The sequence below is a fragment of the Convolutriloba macropyga genome, chromosome 6 (genome assembly GCF_964194025.1).
Source record: "Convolutriloba macropyga chromosome 6, txConMacr16.3, whole genome shotgun sequence".
Lineage (NCBI taxonomy): Eukaryota > Metazoa > Xenacoelomorpha > Acoela > Convolutidae > Convolutriloba > Convolutriloba macropyga.
In genome coordinates this window covers 13649430-13671244 of record NC_134473.1, presented here as the reverse complement: position 1 = coordinate 13671244, position 21815 = coordinate 13649430, and the positions used below count along the sequence as shown (strand labels likewise).

The 21815-nt window shown below is 38.0% G+C and overlaps 1 protein-coding gene across 1 annotated transcript; it reads right to left on the bottom strand.

Moving 5' to 3' along the window:
- Window positions 1-81: 81 nt before the first annotated feature.
- LOC142340802 (putative TrmH family tRNA/rRNA methyltransferase) lies at window positions 82-16581 on the bottom strand. The gene is made up of 3 exons (XM_075391523.1): window positions 16132-16581; window positions 1376-1574; window positions 82-612 (listed from the first exon to the last, which is right to left on the bottom strand). The coding sequence occupies exons 1-3, from the start codon at window positions 16467-16469 to the stop codon at window positions 94-96; spliced, it is 1056 nt and encodes a 351-aa protein (XP_075247638.1). The 5' UTR covers window positions 16470-16581; the 3' UTR covers window positions 82-93.
- Between the last annotated feature and the right edge of the window lie 5234 nt (window positions 16582-21815).

Sequence of the window (21815 nt, the reverse complement as noted above, 5' to 3'; positions counted from 1 at the left end):
GAATATCAATATAATGAGAAAACTTATCTCAATTTTACTTAACATGTATTATTTCCTTTCTCACCTTTCAATTTAAAAATATAATTTGCTAAGCTAAATTTGAAGTAATCGGTACAAAATGATTGCAAATGCAGCCGAAACGTTCAAAGAGTTCACACTCAACTCTGGGTTTTCTAATTCAGTTTCAGATGATGTGATTGCCAAAATGTGATCACACTTTTCCAAGACGTCTTTGGACACGCCTGACCCTTCAAAACCGAAAACTACCACTGATTTTTGTTCACTATTATTGGCAGCTTCTGATGACATTTTCCTCATAACATGGCAGATTTCTTCCAAGCTGGTAGTGTTTGGTCCTGGCTCATCGGTTCCAACCACAACACGATTCTGAGATCTCAACTTGTCGATCAATGCTGGAGTGTCTAAGCTTTTGTAGAAGTTTAGCATCTCTACAGCACCAGAACTAGCTTTAGCACAGGCTGGTGATAAGACAGAAGTTTGGCGAGTGAGGATGACAGAGTTGTCTGAGCCCATAAGGAAACAGAACGTTCGTAAAATAGCTCCGAGGTTCATAGGGTCTCTGATTCCATCCAAAATGACCACATGGCGTTGCTAAAATATTATTTATAACTAGTACAAACAAGATTTTGCCATTATCAACCTTCGCAAAATCTTTGTGGTTTGACTTAGGAGTGGTATTTGAATAACTTTTTGATATACAGTATTCAGGTGTCCTTAAAATTGGTCTACACAAGCAAATAAGTAGGAACACGGTCAAATTTACGTTTTTCAACACATCAACATTTTCAACCTTTCAGTTTAAATTTATTACGCAATTTTTCTTATGTTGCCAAAATAAATAAGTTTTAAAGAATATTTCATAGCTTATTTTTCCCAACCGAGCGCGGATCAGATTACAGAAAAATGCTAAACTATACTCAATCATCATGCAACTGATTTGATTCGTGAACGGACACTTAACTACTTTATAATTTAAGTGGATTTTAAGCCTTTTTAACACCTTCATTGTTATAAGCCCAAAACTTAAGTTTAAAATTTCGGCATAATGAAACTTGATGCAATCAATTTATTCAATTTTGTAACAAAATCTCAAGAAACTTTAATGTACTCATTTTCTTCCGCCTGAACGTCTTCACTTTTCTCGAATCAAGCATGCCTCGATACAATTTAATATGTTGCTTTACCTACAAGTTGTACGCATTCGTCATCAGAAATAACTGTACTGTCCTTAACTTTATGACTGGTTTTTACAACTCTAATAGTCTTCTTAGGTGACACACCGGAGATATTTCCCTCCAGTCCACAGCTTTTAGCATGCTTTAAATACAAGTTATCTAGAGGTTAGTTGAATCACCTTAGCTAGAAGCTGTAAAACTTCTTCCATGTTGTCCTCTTCAATTGTGATAACAGGACGCGGAGACACCTCCAAAACCACACCTTGGTGAGGTTTATCCTGTGCCATAAAAGAAAGTGCAGCTCTGTTGTACAACATCACAGGCACTCTCTCCTCCTCCAAAATGTCTAAGATCTGGCGGACTCCTCGTAACATTTTACTAAACAAGACAGCTGTTGAAGCATCGGAACATATTTGAGTTTACAGACTTTCTGAAAAATTGCTCTACAAAAGCCGAAAGATTCGGAGCTTAACGGAGGGCTTCAAATTATAACTTTATCCTCTTAGAAACTTCGACATAGTTTAAATGTTTCTGTCCCATAAAGTTTCAAAAACAGAAATTGAGTTCAAAGTTCAAATTTTTAACAGGTCAAATTTTTAACATGCAAAGAAATGTAAGATATTTCACTTAACGCGGGAAACCATTGACAAACAAATCAGTAAATTAACGTTCAGTTACATGTCTGGAATTTTTCGAACTTTCGCTTGCGCTGCATACTTCATTTCTCTCATAGAAGTTAGATGCTTAAAATGGAGATAGTGACGAATGAATGCGGCGTGTTCTCTGTTTCTGCCCCGCTCTTAGTGGGTACGTATCTTCTACGTGAGGGATACTGTGCTGAAGGATGTGCTATTCCACAGGGAATCTTTCAGAAACTTTTATGTTATAACTTAAATTAAACCTTTTAGTGCCTTACGTATTACATCGTTAGCCATTTTGTGTTATCTTATTATTACTTGTTGTGTGTACTTATTTATGAACTAATTTTAGTTGCAGCGGATACTAACGGGTACAGACTGGTACAGTCTAGCTCATGTTGAATTGTCTAAAGATCATTTGTGAAAAGTTAGCGAAAAAAAGATAGAAGTGAACCGAATCCCTCAGAACTGATTAAATTTAAAGGTCAATTCAAACTCGTTTTGAGTAACCCTTAACATGGCGCAGTCTATGAAGTCACCAATTGGTGTAACCCTTTATTGGGAAAGCGCAAACCCAACAATCAAGTGGTAGACCTTGTTCTCCACATTCAAAATGGCGGTAAAGGCAAAAGAGAACATGCACACCGATCAGTTACTTCGCCTAAAACCAACCTCAGGCGATCTTTTCTATCCAACAATACCTACGTACGAATAAAAAAAAGGAAACTCGAACGAAGAGTAGATAGAAAAAGAGATCAGAAATGAGCAACGAAAAGTTGATTGGGAGAACGAATGCAAGCACATTTAGAATAGAGGACCAATGATCGATGGGTATACGTGCAACGAGACCGATATAAATGTAAAAAGTTTAATATACCTTTCCCTCGGGACTGAAACAACCCGGATATTCCATCAACGGAACCCACCCACGATAATTGACCACTGCTCAACAAACGAACTCGCGTACGAATAAATAGGCCTCACAATCACTCGTCCACGCAATCTAACCTTTGATGGGTTCCAGCTTATCACAGTCCAACAGAACCCAAACGAAAGCCTCCAGACCTTCTTTAGGCGTCTCAGAGAACTGGGCTCGGAAGCAGCCCTAGGGAGCGTTGAAGAAGACCTTATAAAAGACTTCTTCATAGCAAAAATGAATAACACTGCAATCCAAATGGAATTGCTCTCCGAAGTAAGTGCGGACTCCCGCTCAAGTGCTAAATTTCGCATTATCGAGAGACCAAGAACAATAAAATTAGAGAGAAATACTAAGCAACTCAGCACCTAACCGGAACAATCAAGTGAGCGCAGTAACAAACAACACTCCACGAGACAACAACAGCAAAAACCAGCACAACAAGCAAACAAAAACAAAAAACAGTGCTGGAGATGCGGGTGAATAGCTTCGCCAGGGCATATGAACTAAGGCGTAGCCAAACAAGCAAAAAGAAGTATATGCAAAGAGACAGGCCACTTCTTAAAAATGTGCCGTTCCAAGATACCACTCATTCCGGTCCGAAAAAACCAAACAAGAGGAAAGTATCAACGTCCCCAAGGAAAAGGAAATAGCCAACTACGAGTCCGCCAAATACAAGAAAACCTTATGGAGGAAGACCAAGAAGACCAAAAAGAAACAGAATCTTTAGATCCCGAAGCAACACTATATATCAAAGAGCTGACCGAGGATTGGGCGGACGTCAACCATATTGCACCGACAACGTTTAAACGGGTAAAGAACACCGCTCTAAACGAAAACCAACCAAGAGAGATATGGATAGAAACCACAATCTCAAACAAAAACAAGATCCAATGGCTCGCGAACCCCGGATCCCCAAGGAGTTTCATTGCCCTCGAAAAAGCAAACAAAATTATAAACAACAACCCGGGCACCAAACTACAGCCGTATATGAGCCAAAAAACAGATGTTTGAACAACAACAATATAAAGATCGAAGGACTTTTGAAAATAACCCTCCAATCAGGATCATGGACAGCATACAACTGCCAAATACTAGTAGTTGGTTACAGAACGAACAACAAGATATATCCTCCAGAAGCTGGGAATATCACTACAACAAAGAAACAACCCATCCCAAGGTAATTGCATTAACTTAATCTCTGCCATTGAAATAGAAAGGAACATCATAAAATGGATATTTAAAAATATCCCCACCTTTGCACGAGACTCGGCAAATCCAAAAATCACATTGCCAAATCTATATTCAAACAAAATCACACACCTAACCAACAGAAAGGATGCAGAGTCCAACTCCACCTCCTTGAAAAAGTGGAAAACGAATTAGACAGATTAATACAAGACAAAAAAATTACAAAACTTGAAAAATGCCCTGATGACTTATTCGTAAGTTCTGTGTTCACAACGGTTTAGAAAGACAAAACAGTCAAAATAGCTCTCGATTCAAAAAGTTAAACAAAGCAATTTACAAAAAAATACCAAATGCAAAGCATCGACCATCTAGTAGATGCAGTAGCTCTCTATATGACACAAAGAAAAGAATCCCCAGGGACAATTTGGTTCTCCAAAATAGATCTAAAATAGGCATATAGCCAAACCCACCCTCCCCCCCCCTGGATCAATCAATAGCAAAACACTGCAACTTCGGTATACTAGGCGGCAGAGCTACAGGAACATATAGATTTCTCAACGGAGTTTACGTTTTAACTGACATACCAGCAACGTTTCAAAAAACGATTGACAGAACCTTAGAAGGAATCTCCACAAAGTTCGCTTTTCTCGATGACAATCTAGTCATCACGAAAGGAAGTATTCAAGAACATGAAATAGAACTAGATAAAATCACGAAAAAACAAGACGAAGTATTGGCAATAAGCCTACAAATACGAATTCACAAAAAACAAAATCGAATGGCTGGGATTTACAATAACTCCCAGTGGAATTACCCCACTGGTCACAAAAACAGAAGCCATTATGAAACTGGACAATCTAGAAGCATTAAAACAATTAAGATCGTTCCTAGAGAGCGTACACCACCTGACAAAATTCATTCCGAACCTAGCAGAAATATCCGAACCACTACGACCACTACTGAAGAAAAATCCAGAAACAAAGAGCAATAAACTTAACTGGAAGGAAGAAGAGTTCTGCGTTTAATAAAATCAAAAACAAAATACATCAAATAAATGAAATGAGCAACGAAAAGTTGATTGGGAGAACGAATGCAAGCACATTTAGAATAGAGGACGAATGATCGATGGGTATACGTGCAACGAGACCGATATAAAGGTAAAAAGTTTAATATACCTTTCCCTCGGGACTGAAACAACCCGGATATTCCATCAACGGAACCCACCCACGATAATTGACCACTGCTCAACAAACGAACTCGCGTACGAATAAATAGGCCTCACAATCACTCGTCCACGCAATCTAACCTTTGATGGGTTCCAGCTTATCACAGTCCAACAGAACCCAAACGAAAGCCTCCAGACCTTCTTCAGGCGTCTCAGAGAACTGGGCTCGGATGCAGCCCTAGGGAGCGTTGAAGAAGACCTTATAAAAGACTTCTTCATAGCAAAAATGAATAACACTGCAATCCAAAATTCAGAAACAAAGAGCAATAAACTTAACTGGAAGGAAGAAGACTTCTGCGTTTAATAAAATCAAAACAAAATACATAAAATAATTGAAAATAAACATTTCGACACAACAAAACAAACACGTGTTAATTGCTACGCAAGTTCGAAAGGACTGGGCGCCAGTATTTAAAAAAAAACATAAAAACAACTGGCACAAAATAGCATTCGCCATTCGATTCCTAAACAATTATGAATCTAGGTATAGCACAAACGACATAGATCTAATAGCCGCAGTCTGGTCACTCGAGAACTTTCAACATTATCTCTACGGAACGGAATTTACTTTACAAACGGACCACCGGGCGCTACTAACAGCATTGAACGAAAATCCCGGTAATAAAACAAACTAAAGCCGCCTAATAACATGGGTAGACAGACTACTACCGTTTAATTTTAATTTGGAGCATATCCCGGTGAAAAATATGGGGTTCGCAGACTAGCATAGCCACCACCCAAAAAATCATCCGCCCCCACATTTGGACAATGATACACAATATATTATCTATCAAATCAATGATTTTGAATTTATATTGACACAAAATTCGATTCAAAACACTGTCTATGCGAACTCTCCCAGACAAATGCCAGCCAATTAACTCTGCCGAGCGTAATTGCACGCACGCTTATAATAGCTAAGGCGCTTTCTGCCTTAACGTAAACAAAAATCATTCTCTCTCCTTTCATCTAATTTTACCGGCATTAATTCATTCTCATTCCAAAGATTCATACAGCATTTACTCAGTAATACAAAAATCACCGGGATTATCACCCCAACTTCACAAACTTTAACCAAAAACCCAAACAAAAATTTCGTATGTCCCCTATTAAAAAATGCCCAGGGAAGTAATCGAAAAAACGTAACAACTACAAGTCGACCCAAATACAATACATACGAACAAAACATTACTAAACGTAAACGAGCACCTAACAAATCTAAAAGCAAAACGGATCCCGCAAAAACTACAATTGGAACACAGACAGAGTAGGAAACAAATAAGGGACAACACAGAGCCACCCTAAGGACCAGACCCATCTAACCCCATTTACCCGCTTAGCAATACAAAAGACATGCCCCAATATAAAAACTTATGCCAAATGTTTGGCGAAGAATTTTTAGCTGAGGCATTAGAAAAAGACCACCAAATAGCCCGAAATATTAAACTAATACAAGATCGGGATTGGGAGACCCTAAAACGAGTGAGCCCGTACTCCTACTCACTAAAGCGAGATCTTTCAGTCACACCATCGTGGTGTGTACTTTAGGACAATAGGCTAATGATACCCTCATCTCTTAAACAATTGGTGTTAGACTCATTACATCAAACCCACCTAGGCCAAACCGGAATGCTCGTCTAGCGGATCTGGTCTGGTTACCGCGAATAGAACGGGACGCTACGGCCAAAGCGTAATCATGTGGGGATTGTAAAAAGAAAGGTAAAAATTTAAAACCCATAATACCAAAACAATCCCTAGTGATACTACCAAAGCTAACCGGACCAAACGAAGAGGTCTAAAAAGACTTTGCTGGACCAATTCCATTTGGAGAGCATAAACAAAAAATATCTTAGTTTCAGAAGTATATTGTCTAACACGTTTTCCCCACGCACAAGAATATAATGCTTGCGATACTCAGACGGCATCAAATTACTTAGAAGAATATTACCGATTCGATTGCATACCAAGATACATCCGTTGTGACCTAGCACAAGCTTTCAAAGCACGAGAATTTGAAACCTTTTGCAAAAAAAAATATCAAACAAATCCTAGCGCCCGCCGGTGACCACAGAGCCACAGGCATGGTAGAGCGCCTAAAACAAACAATAAAGCGCAGAATAGCTGTTATGGAATACGGTCTCCTTTGGTCATCATCAGATCTGGCAACAATAGTAGCAAACATAATCAAATCCATTAGGTTAAATCCAAACACGAAAACTAAAATCAAACCATTCGAAGCACTTTTCGGTAGACCTCCGAATACAGAACTCTCTAACATCATCACTAAACCAACAAAAAACCTTTCATACAATAGGTTGAAAAAGTATGCTGCAGATAAAGCAACACTCCGTCGTGCAGCACTCCCCAGGGTGTGCCTCCGATGACTCAGAGAACGCGCCGCTGCTTAGATACACGCGCGCTCCTGGTAAGATAATTCCCGATCGTTTAGAAGTAACTTTCGGCTATAAGACCTCTAGGGTAATATCTAATAAGGAAAATTATTGCACACAAAACGCTAGCTCGGAAAGCACCAGAACCCAGGGGAGCGTTAAAATCCCAGTGGAATATAATTCCGGACGGAACTATTCACCCCACACAATTACATTAGATACGGATAATAGGAAAAACACGGTCCTCAGAAAAAAACGACCCAGCCATCATTACAGAAACAAAACCGTATGAAACAAACAAAACCCCGATTAAAACACATGGTGGCATGTAAAATGGTAGGTGAATATACAAGAAATCAAGAGAAGGTGAAAAGGTTCGGTTTAGAAGAAAAAGCCCAAAAAGCAAGACAACAAGCAGAACAGGCCATACAAGCCAGATCACAACCACTACAAGAAGCGTCCACATCATCAGCGCAAAACCCAGTCAATCGCCAACCACGGGCCCGCAGAGATTGTTGCCCTTGCTGGCCGCAATCAAAAAGCCCAAAAGAAGCCACGCCCCACAAAACAACAGACAGCCACCCAAGGTCAAAAATTCCCCAGGGAACTCTAAACAACTACAATTGCTAAAAGACGCGAGAGCTCGCCTTTCAAAACCAACCTCTGCGGAACAGTTCATCTCAAAAAAAACAATCTCAAGAAATCGCAAAAACAACAGAGACAAGAAAACTACTATACTCTTGCTCATCTGACATTGAAAGCTGCGTTGCCGTCAACAAAAACCAGTTAAATTCTCTCCAAGAATGAAAGTGGTAAACACTGGGTCCTACTCCCCCTTTCAAAATAATCTCGTCATCCAATTCCGACGACTTCATGAATGATGAACAACAATCGCCATAACAATTATAGACACCAATCGACGGCTCCTCAAGCTCCTACACTCCCCCTTATCGCAAAGACGTCACCGAAGCCAAAAGGTATCATGAAGTCCACACCGAAATTGGACAAACTTGACTCCGAAATTTAGAAACAACAGCCGAATCGCGAAACAGTGCAAGCAACAACAACGCTCGATGATAGCTCTACGGATGACTATCCGATATAGCCCCCCTATCAAAAAGATAGAAGTAGTATATCTGGATAGCACCTGAAGCACCGTAAACAACGGCAAACAGGAGCATCCTCAAACAGCTAGCCAAGCACCGAGCGACATAACCCAGGATGAAATGAAAGAAGAACACGAGTCAGTATCGACTTCACCCACCAAAAGCTCCATTTCAAGCCTGCACGCCAGTGATTTTCATAATCCCGAGGACTTTTGAGTTTACCACAAAATTTTCGACGACGGGGGTATGTGGTGAAGGATGTGCTATTCCCCATGGAGTCTTACAGAAACTCGTGAAACTTTTATGTTAAAACCTACATTAAACCTTTTAGTGCCTTACGTATTACATCGTTAGCCATTTTGTGTTATCTTATTATTACTTGTTGCGTGTACTTATTTATGAACTAATTTTAGTTGCATTGAATACTAACGGGTACAGACTGGTACAGTCTAGCTCATGTTGAATTGTCTAAAGATCATTTGGGAAAAGTTAGCGAAAGAAAGATAGAAGTGAACCCAATCCCTCGGAACTGATTAAATGTAAAGGTCACTTCACACTCGTTTTGATTAAACCTTAACAGATACAGAAAACACTAGGAACCGAAACGGAATAAATGTGGAACAGAGTGACACAACGTTATAGCTAACACACCCAATATGTCGCAAGAAAGGGACACAGGTGGCAACAAAGCCTTGTTCAAGAACCAGCGAAGACGGGTGGTGAAAAGAGGGCTCGCAAACAACCTAGACAATTGAAGAAGGGCCTAAGACGACACCAATATGCAAGACTTCAGGCTCTCTACAGACAACACAGGGCAAGCGCAGTGGTGAAGAAGTGCACAGAAGAGTGCAGACAATGCGACAGACGCCCACTGGATCTGACAGGGTGAGCAGGAAGACGATGGCAGTCATTCCTCTCAAAAAGTTAGTCTCTCAATTCAATTTTTAGCTGTTGGCAGAACATCTACCCGAGTGCCTCCTGTCTGGACGGACAGTGTTCATCACAAAGGTAAAAGGGGACCATGGACTTCATACCCATCACAGTGGCGAGAGTGCCGGCCAGGGCGTTCTACAAGTGTTTAACAGCACGACTTAAAGACTTAGACGGTAACATCAGAAATAAGAGCTTCAAGAGAGTAAACGAGACAGCAACCAACTCCCTTCTACCGCAGGGCATCAACATAACCGACTAAACGTTGGAAGCATTGCTCTCGAACGACTAGTGGGAGCTCTAATGAAATGCAGCCTGCTTCAGTCGGATGGGGGGGGAGGGGGGAGAGGGAGCCTAAATGGGACTAAGAAGTTCAATAGTGGGCTTCAAATAACCACACTAGAGGGTAACATATACCACTATTAAAAATTAAAGTAAAAAATGACACCAGTTTCGGCGCACTTTTCATTTGACTTTTAATATTAAATTGCCGCCAATTGAGTTCAGCTGCTTGAAATTGTGATTGAGAGAGAATTTTAGATCACGCGAAACGCAAAAAGTCAAGGGCGTAAAAGTCACTCGAAAAGTCAAAATTTTCAAGCAAAAATTTTTGCACACACGTTTACAATAATTGCTATGAACTTCGTTCAAGAGCAATTAAAAACAGACAGGGCTTCAAAACGGTATCCATAGACGTGAAGAAAGTCTTTGACAGTGTGACTCAGAACATACAAACAGTTCAGGAAAGTTTACCTGAAAAATACCCTAAACTGAAACGTTCAGGCAGTTTTGCCTCACCTGAATTTACCTCAACTTTAACTGAAAATTACCGGAGATAATTACCGAAAACTGAAGGAGATATTTCATGCTGATGTTGACGACCGAGGAATGGGCATACCCGAGTTGCTGAAGATGGTTACACTGATGCAGGACCAGATTCACGAGAGCCGAAGACGCAGCAGTCAATGCCCTCATGCAGACAGGGTTCTTCGATACTGATAGAGGGCAAAGAGGCAGCAAGACCTATCACTGACAGTGTGACGCACACAGCATCAAAGAACTCAGAGTCAGAGAGGGCGACAGATCGCACAACACACAGTAGATGGGAATGGACTCAAGACAGTGACAGAGTCCACCTTCATCGAAGTCGTGAAAATCAGAGGCAACCTGATCACAACCATGGCCAAGAAACAAAAAGCACAGCGGACACGACCCATGCGATGCCCGTGGTAGACGGGAGAGGCTGTGCCAAAATTTCCAAGTGTGTCCCGGAAGCAGGAGCGAGACCAGAAGACACAAGTGTGTGGACTTCGCAAAGGGACTCCTGGAGAAGCTGAGCTACAGCACTATGGATGGCCAAAACGAGATATCCAGATCTAGCAGGAAGCCAGATCTAGAGGTGTGGAAAAAGGTGGGGCGCGGATGGTTTACGGCATCATCTGCAGTGACAACGCAGACTTGAACGACCAGAAACAAGCCGAGGCCAACTACTACCATGTGCGAGAAGTGCTGCAAGGGAGGCTGTGCAATACAGGGGCAAACAGCGTGTCATTCTGCGCTGTGTCCATTATCTGGCGTGGGGCATTGGCCCCCAAGACGTGACAACTCCTCTGGAACCTGAGACTAAACAAGGATCTCCAGCTTCTCATTGACAGGTGTATCGAGGGAGCGGCTAGGTTATACCAATAGTAGAAAAGAAACGGGTTCAGAAAGTGATCACAACTCACTGAGGACGACGTAGAAGGAACAACAAGCAGAAAACCGCCCAACCATACAAGAGAAGTTCCCACATACTCATGGTTAATATACATACGAATGTCAATCCGATCTCCTTCGAATCTTATGATGTGATATATCATGATGATGTAAATAGTTGGTTGATAAGTTGAAAGCATTGCAGAAACTTGAAATCCTAAGATTCAGTATCTATTCAGAGAATGGTGGCTATTTCTTAGCAAACAATAAGTTTACTCTTTGAACAAATCCAGACATCCAGATGCCTAGATTTATATAAAGAGTGATTTCAATGTCTGCTAAACATAGCCCTAAGTCTTCGAACAGGTGCTGTATCACAAGATTGCAAGTTTCTTCAATGCTTTGAACCAAAATTATTGTGTTTTTCGATCCAAGCAACTAACACTGTTGATATTATACCTAAATTAGTATAAAAAATTGAAATTTTAATCAGAAAGCAAATGTGTGTTTCAAATTAAACCGATTGAAATATATAGAAGGAATCTTAAGACGAGAAACAAAATAGTGTTAAATATTTGAGAATTTACACTGATTTCAGACTGTCTTACCAGAATCATATTGACTTTATTACTTCAATAGTTTTGCCATTCAGGCGTCTCGTTTAAAATGCGATATATCATGTACTGCGACTAAAGAAGGATCTCAAGCTTCTCATTGTTAGGTGTATCGAGGGAGCAAATGGATCATACCAACAGTAAAGAATCGGGTTCAGAAAATGGTCACAACTCACTGAGGACGACGGTAGAAGGAACCACAAGGATAAAATAGCCCGACCATGCAACAAAAGTTCTCACACACTAACTATTACTATACATACGTATGTCAATTCAATCTCTTCAGAATCTTGTTATGATGTTCTGCTTTATTATGTGTACAATGCTGGGATCAAAAATATGAAATTCGGTTAGAAGTTGAAAGCATTAAAGAAACTTGAAATGCTAACATACAGTACCTATAACCGCTTCATTTTTCGACAACACAACATATCACAGCAAAAGTTAAACTGTTCAGATAGCTCTTTTGCGAAGCAACTTCTCTCAAGTCTGTAATTGGCTGAGTGGTATTAAATTGACAATCGATCGTGGAAAACTATTGAGGTTTACAAAGATATTTCAAATGAAACCAATTCAAATGTGTAGAAGATATCTTGAGACGAGCAACTAAATAGCGTTAAACATTTGAGAATCTATACTGATTTCAGACTACCTTTCCGGAATAAAATTGACTTTATTACTTCAATAGTTTTTGCCATTAAGGCGTCTCGTTTAAAATGCGACATACCATGTACTGCGAGCACCGTTCAGAATGTTGCAAATACAATGTGCAATTTTAGTTGCACAAAGACAAATATTTTGAAACAAGTTCATTTTGGTCAGAAGCGACTTGTTACAATTAATTTCTGTAAATTGTTTTATAATTCTACACCAAACATTATGGAGAAAAAATCTTTGTCTTTGAACGGGAGAGGCTGTGCCAAATTTTTCAAGTGTGTCCTGGAAGCAGGAGCGAGACCAAAAGACAAGTGTGTGGACTTCGCAAAAGGACTCCTGGAGAAGCTGAGCTACAGCAATATCGGATGACCAAAACGAGATACCCGGATCTAGCAGGAAGCTAGACATAGAGGTGTGGAAAATGGTATGGCGCGGATGGTTTACGGCATCATCTGCAGTGACAACGCAGACTTGAACGACCAGAAACAAGCCGAGGCCAACTACTACCATGTGCGAGAAGTGCTGCAAGAGAGGCTGTGCAAGACAGGGGCAAACAGCGTGTCATTCTGCGCTGTGTCCATTATCTGGCGTAGGGCATTGGCCCCCAAGACGTGACAACTCCTCTGGAACCTGAGACTAAACAAGGATCTCCAGCTTCTCATTGACAGGGGTATCGAGGGAGCGGCTAGGTTATACCAATAGTAGAAAAGAAGCGGGTTCAGAAAGTGATCACAACTCACTGAGGACGACGTAGAAGGAACAACAAGCAGAAAAACGCCCAACCATACAACAGAAGTTCCCACATACTCATGGTTAATATACATACGAATGTCAATCCGATCTCCTTCGAATCTTATGATGTGATATATCATGATGATGTAAATAGTTGGTTGATAAGTTGAAAGCATTGAAGAAACTTGAAATCCTAAGATTCAGTATCTATTCAGAGAATTGTGGCTATTTCTTAGCAAACAATAAGTTTAATCTTTGAACAAATCCAGACATCCAGATGCCTAGATTTATATAAAGAGTGATTTCAATGTCTGCTAAACATAGCCCTAAGTCTTCGAACAGGTGCTGTATCACAAGATTGCAAGTTTCTTCAATTCTTTGAACCAAAATTATTGTGTTTTTCGATCCAAGCAACCAACACTGTTGATATTATACCTAAATTAGTATAAAAAATTGAAATCTTAATCAGAAAGCAAATGTGTGTTTCAAATTAAACCGATTGAAATATATAGAAGAAATCTTAAGACGAGAAACAAAATAGTGTTAAATATTTGAGAATTTACACTGATTTCAGACTGTCTTACCAGAATCATATTGACTTCATTACTTCAATAGTTTTGCCATTCAGGCGTCTCGTTTAAAATGCGATATATCATGTACTGCGACTAAAGAAGGATCTCAAGCTTCTCATTGTTAGGTGTATCGAGGGAGTTCTCACACACTAACTGCTACTATACATACGTATGTCAATTCAATCTTTTCAGAATCTTGTTATGATGTTCTGCTTTATTATGTGTACAATGCTGGGATCAAAAATATGAAACTCGGTTAGAAGTTGAAAGCATTGAAGAAACTTGAAATGCTAACATACAGTACCTATAACCGCTTCATTTTTCGACAACACAACATATCACAGCAAAAGTTAAACTGTTCAGATAGCTCTTTTGCGAAGCAACTTCTCTCAAGTCTGTAATTGGCTGAATGGTATTAAATTGACAATCGATCGTGGAAAACTATTGAGGTTTACAAAGATATTTCAAATGAAACCAATTCAAATGATATCTTGAGACGAGCAACTAAATAGCGTTAAACATTTGAGAATCTATACTGATTTCAGACTACCTTTCCGGAATCATATTGACTTTATTACTTCAGTAGTTTTTGCCATTAAGGCGTCTCGTTTAAAATGCGACATACCATGTACGGCGAGCGCCGTTCAGAATGTTGCAAATACAATGTGCAATTTTAGTTGCACAAAGACAAATATTTTGAAACAAGTTCATTTTGGTCAGAAGCGACTTGTTAAAATTAATTTCTGTAAATTGTTTTATAATTCTACACCAACCATTATGGAGAAAAAATCTTTGTCTTTGAACTATATTTTTATGAACTTTATATAAGTTATCAAAGAATCGAAAGAAAGAAGTAATATTAATTTACAGTCAACTACCTTACGATTTAAAGTCTCAGTAGAACACCTCATTCTCTTCGTAAACTACTCCGAAACAGAAATGCTGACTATTTTCCTCAAAATTGACCCTTAATTATGTACAACTGTGACAGCAAGATGAATAGAACTAATTATGTTAATTTTACTTGCTTAGTTAATTTGTCAAATCAGTATTCTCTTTTCTCATTGTTAGAGTTTTTTAGCACATAACCTATTCTCAAACATTATTTTTCATGTATGGAAAGAGATTACTTGCACAAGGATACATGACACTAATTAAACAGGAAAACTAATCCTACTTTCTGTTCTGCGTATGTAAACTCTGTTATGGATAATGTAATTCAGCCGAGTTAATTTTTCCTGTAGCAAGAGCGCATTTAGTCGGTCGATGTCCTTAGTAAGTCTAAGGCATGTCTATTTGTCTAAGATCTTTCACTTTGGAACTTCACTATTTTCTTATTTAGCAGCTAATGTTTTATTTTTGCCGAAGCTTGTTTATTGGTCTGTAGTTGTAATCCGCTTCTATGCAACCTTAATGACCCACTCCAATACTATTTTTATTTGACAAATGAATTCTACATATTAGTTCTCTTGCTAAATTGATAATTCACGCCAATTTGTTGAAATAGATTCATTCATCAAAAACAAAATGCCAATTGATAATTCACGCCAATTTGTTGAAATAGATTCATTCATCAAAAACAAAATGCCCAAAAAGAGTTCATGAAAAAGTTGTTCAAATGTAGAGAAAATTCAACTATAATTTTAGACTGCATTACTCGAAGCTCAACCTAACTAGAAATGGCAGCAATGTTTTTTGGCAAACCATCGAAATCTCAAATGACGAAATTTCAAAATATCGAAATTTCAAATCCTGTCTAATTGAGTTGGAAAACTTGTTCACTGTTTCAAACACATGCTTACAGAAATTTCTCTAACGGACCTTTCACCTTTTCAATTAATTTGAATGTTGTTTTAGACGGTAACTAGAAGACATGAACAAATATCCAGTCTTCACTGACTAAAATGCACTTGTTACTGCTTTCAAGTGTTGGAAAAACAAAAGTCGAGAAACATGACTCGGTTCAAGCACACTTTTTAAACCAATTCTTCTTTGCGAGTGGAATCAAATTTACTTTTACAGCAGTGAACAATATGCATAAGTCTTGGGTACTAAAATGTTGTTCATCACTATGGCACTCAAAAGTATGCACGCTAAAATTTCTAGGTTGTTCTAGGTTCAAAAACTTTACAGAAGAATACAAAAACCTGATAATCCGGTTCTAAAAATGACTTAAATTAAGACGACCACTGGATACAAAATTTTAACCACGAATCTAGAAGTTCATTGATATCCAAAACAGCAAAAAACGGAGTAAAATATGACTTACGAAGGATTCTGCACTCTGCTCGGATCCGTTTGATAGTAATCCCTTCGGATAAACGCGCGGTGCACGTCCCTTGACTTGCTCTTCAGAGCCAACAGACACGGATACACTCCATAAATGAAATCATTGGATTGGCGAGATTCAAATTCGAACTCATCTGGAGGATTATCTTCTGATTGCTCGAAGTCTAGCTTTGGTCGAAAACTTAGAGGTGATCTCGGTCTTCTGAATGATGGATTCTTGGCACATCTATATGAGGAGAGGGATAAAAACCGACAGGTTACCCTGTAGTTGAATGATTTAGATCTTTCACAGATGCTACAAGCTATTCGCACAGACATCACATTCTGAAAAATTGACTAATTTTGCGCGTTGTCCTCTTTTTACATTTTTACATCATAATTGGTTCTATGCTTACATTTGATTATTTGCAACTTTGATTAAAATTGTGATTGAATTTTGACACTGATTACACAATTCAGAAAAAAGCAATTTGATTGAATTGGCAAATATTTTGAAGCACGCGTTTTGAAGACTTCACAATAATTTAAATTTTAAGGGAATCACAACAGTTCAGGAATAATATGCAAGCAAAAATGACCCGAGAAGTGTCTTCTGTAATGAGAATGGAGTAAAAATTGCCAGGGCGGTTTTAGAGTCAAAAATAATCTGAAAACAAGCGGCAATCATAAAAGATTCACGATTTGCGTGGCAATTGTGCAAAAATTCACAACGCAAAAAACAATTCCATCACAAGCTCCAAATTTTCCCATCAAAGCCAGTGAGCAGATTCTTGCTAGAGACCAGATCCGAATTCAAAAGTCTAGATCTGAAATCACAAAATTGGAAACTTTTCCAGGCTCTTTTATAATAGCCAGAATGAATGTTTTCAGCTCCATTTTGAATTCCAATTGATGCCCTGTGCTTCCTTCAACAACAACACGAGCTCAGTATGTTACGTAATACGAGCTAAAACCCAATGTTTTGCGTATATTTTTCTGCCAAAATCCTGCTAGTACTGATCTCTTAGATCTTGAAAAAATGGTAAGCGTAAGTAGTCAACTATTGCCTCATTGACTCTAGATATTGCTCTATGCTGTGAGGCAAACGAACCAACTAAAATACTACAATCAAAATATGACATTGGTAAGCTATATCAGAGTTTGCATAGTCGATTACAACCGATCATGTTGCCCAAGAATAATGATACATTGTTGCCTCAGAAAATACCAACCAATATTTTTGCCAACTTAATTGCTGTGCTAAAAACTAACCCTAGGAAACAAATTAATAATTGCCGAAAAAGTCATTTCCAAACGCATCTTCAGATCAAAATAGCAAAAAAAACAATCATTCAATATTGCTGCTGTGAGATTTGCAAAGAGTAAAAAATATTAGCTGAACCTTATAAAAACCATTAGATAGCAGATAAAAGCTTTACTTAGCTTTCATGTTTTCAGCAAATACAAGAAGACTAGAAGAAAACACAACAGAAGTTTCTGTTATGATACAATCCCTATTTCGCTCTCAAGCTTTTAACAATTGAAACGACAGCAAAAAGGAAGCAACTAAAGAAACTCAAAACACTGAATTACAAAGTGCTGCAAATCATGTACATCCAATAAGCTGGTGGCAGGGGGGCACAAACGGAAAATAAGGGAAAAACATTTTCTTAATAGAGTAAACTTTGCAAAGCAATCTTGTGAAGTTTGCCATAAGCCAAGTTAACTATAAACAGATAGACCCCTCTAAAAAAGACGGAAAAATCCAGGTTACGCGAAATCATTAAGCGAAACGCAAACGTAAAAGCTATCACCCAAGAAATACAGCGGTTTTAAAAAAGTAGCAGTTTATATTTTAAAAAGAACATTGACTGTGGGCGATTGAAACATTAGCAGGACAATTCGGTAATTAATTTTTGCCTTCAATCAAGTTCTACAAAAATATCTCAACAATTGATTTCAAAAGATTAACCTGTATATGAACCTTGCTACTTATCGCCCAATATTTTTTTATTGGAAATCAGACAAGTGATCGAAAGTCAACAAAAAACAGTTTTCAAGCCAAAGAGAAAATTAGCTCGCAGATTACTAACATGGATGCCCCAATACTGATGCCTTACTCAATACCAAAAGAAAAAAAAGCGTACGAAAAGTATTTAGAAGTCTAATTTAGCCCTTCAAAACGCTGCGTTTCCTCAATTGAGCTCCACGAAAATAACTTTCGGTTCATATGAACGCAATTAATCTTCAGGGACTAAAAATCCCAAGTACACAAAAGTGGAAGCTGCATATTTTCATGCTATTTATTTGTTTATGAATCAAAAGAGCAACCAACATCCCTAACAAATTCTGAAGAAACCAAACTCATTGAACAATCCTTTTTGTCTTCTGATCTGTGAAACAAACATCGAAGGCATTTTTCACGCAAAACGAACGAGAAAAAAAACTGCGATTGAGCTTCTGACACTCGGATGTCGTATTAGCTCAGTAGTATGTCGTTCATCTGCTTGTTTTCTTCAACAATAGAACATCTATGCCAATGTTTCGACGTCAAGTAGACACGTTTCTCAAAAATTTTATATCAGTGCAATTATAAAATTGACTCACTCAAAGAGACTCACTATTAACATGCAACATGATATTTTCTGCTTTTGTTGGATAATTTCTAAGTATTCTTCCAACACAACGTTACAGAGAACCGCAACAAATTTCTCCAAATTTTACACTCGGTACAAATAACTTTTATAGGTTTTAATTTAAGCACACTTAAGTTACTTAGTATGATGCATTTCTAAAAATTTCGAAAAATCATTGTGACCGGGTATCAGTTTCCGTTAGGATAGCAAACTATTCCATTCGCATAGAACTGCATAACTCAACGATCTCTACTCAATAACATTTTTAAAGGCACCTCTGGAGGTTTTATATACTGGCGAATATAGAGCGTTCTTTTTCAATTTAACTGGAACTCGTTAGGGATGATGAACGAAACACTAGTCAAAACAAAGCTTTAGAAATCAGAGCCTGTGTTTCTACACAAAAAGTCAGTGTAGCGCCGTTCAATTAACCTTGATGTTGGGTCACACGAATAAAAAAGGTGCGGTAGTTAAGCTGTGTAAGAAGCAATAATCCGACCAATTCAGCAAGAATTTCTTTGACTTAGAACTCTGGCTGCTAGTTCGCATGAGTCCTAGCAATAAACTGATATTAAATTGTTCCATTCGTTCAAAGAAAACAATTCGTTAAACGAGAAATTTGCGCAAGGACAAACGACAAAACAATATTACAAACTTTTGAAATAAAAATATCTGTTTTATTCAGTAGGAAGAAATTCTCTATGTTCGTATTTTAGCAGCTGTTGTTTCGTTGTCTAAAAATTTATTTGAATAATGCACCCATGACGTCTAGATTTTGTTTGGTGTTCCGCCTTTGTACTGCGCCTGATTTCAAAGAAATCATTCAAAACAAGTAGTTTTCATTGCCAAATTTTCTTGAAATCGGACTTCTTTGTCCTTTGGTCGACAAGATCCTTGGATAGTATTGAATAAAGAGAAGTGCACGTTTCTGCTTAATTTTTCTTAGCGTTTCAGTTAATAATTTCAATCGAAACATCGCTTTCAATATTTGAGTACCATAGCAATGTAATGTTGAAAAGAGATTAGCGAACTTGATGGTTATTCGAAGAGACAGTAGTATCACCAGCAGGAAGTTCTGACTCAGTAATGATCAATTGACCAGGACTACGAGGAAGTAATTTTTCTGCAGTTAGAGAATTCAAGTACAAGGGCTTCTCGGAGAAAAATCGACCGCTATAAGCAATTACGATTTAGATTGTCGAAAGAGGAGCTGAAGTGTATTTATTAAATTTCCATTCCCGATTTTCCTAGCACATTACGCGTTGGGTTTTTAAATATATTCTGATCTTTTTGCGAGCTTGCAGTGGCAGTGCCAAACAGCTTTTTGTTCCGATCCACCTAAATGGGCGAGGAAATAGATGCTCAACAGGGTTTTTGTTCAGTCAAATTTGCCCAATTGACATATTCGTGTTAGAGAGTTGTGAGTGGTATCATTAGAAAACTCGTACAGAAAAAGAATTATAAAGATTTTTTGAATTTCTCACCCAGGCGAAAATTTTGTGAACCTTCGAATGATATCCGTTATGTCCGTGATTTTGTTAAAATGCGATAAACTTGTTAACAATAGTGCATTGGTCTAAAAACACAGATGACGATTGCTCCGTTTGATCCGACAATTTCAGCTCCAAATTTGCGTTTTTCACCCTTTTTTTCAACAAAAATGGTACAAAAAATGCTTCTAATTTTTTGTTCAAATTTGCCGGAAATAGGGACCCAAAAATGATAACATTTGTGTATAAACTCAATAGTGGTCTAGTTTTACTTCTGCTTCGTAAAAGAGAGTTCTGGAATATAAAAAAAATCGTACAATTTTTTTCGGAAATGATCATTATCCAAAAGGCATCATTTATTTTTGACAAAACAAATCTCGTTGCCAAGTTATCTATTTTGATTACATTTAGAACAATTACTTTTTAAAAATGAACAAGTAGCAATATTGAGTCCCGTTTTTGGAATCAACGTTTGGAATCAACGTTTTGCGGTCTCATTACTGCATATCATTAAAAAATTCCAGTTGGCTTTACTACATGGTATAGATGAACCTATATAATGCTTTCAGTAGATAATCAATGGCCCTTCTGTCCGAATAATTTTTTAAAAATTTTAGAGAATGCAAGTTTCATCTCGGACATTTGCCCATTTTTGATGTTTTGTCAACATGTCAGTTTATCACCTTGATAACAGGTCCCATTGGCTTTTAAAGAAAACGCAATTAAACATATATAATGTTGTTTGGTGAAAAGCGTAAATTGAACGGCTCCGAAAGTTTTCTCGAGGAAATAAATTGCTAACTTCTGCATTTGTTGTTCTTTTTATAGTGGAATCTGAATGATGAAAGGTCTCAATTGCTCTCCCTGGAGACATAAATGAACGTATTAACTGATTTCAGTTGATAGCTAACGTTAACGATTACGTTGACACTTTGAAAACGTGATTATTTTTTTGACAACTTGTAATAGAGTCTCATTAGCGGCATAATGGAATTGCACATTCAAAAACATATACTCTCGGATAAACAAATATTAATACCGTTATTATTTTTATACTGCAGCTGATGGTTTTTTGGCTTCGACACTGAGGTTTCAAACATTTTTGCGATTTTTGAAAATGGTCAAGGCTTGCGTTCCTTTTTGTTGTCTTTTCCGCAATTCCACTCTAAACTGAGGGCCTACTGATATTCAAATGTGTCCCAATCATAATCTTTTCAAATAGTTGTTAAATTGTACGTAGTCTTCAGATTTAGTCTCCACTAATGAGAGGTACAAATGGCTTCCTCTAAAGTTACAAGTTGTTCCTTCATAAGTGACCTGTCCCATCTGCTTTGAGAAGAAGTCCATGTTGTTTTTTAAGCTTAGGTTTTATCTGATGATAATTTTACTCTCAGTTTTTCTTTAAACCTTAATTTTGACCTTAATTTTCGTAATTTGTCGTGTCATTTGTCTTGTCTTGCAGTCTTATCAAAGTCAGGTATCATCGGCTGTTCAATGTTTCTTTGATTTAGCGGTTTGCGTTCAAGACAATTTTTTTTAAATCTTTTAGCAAATGTTTT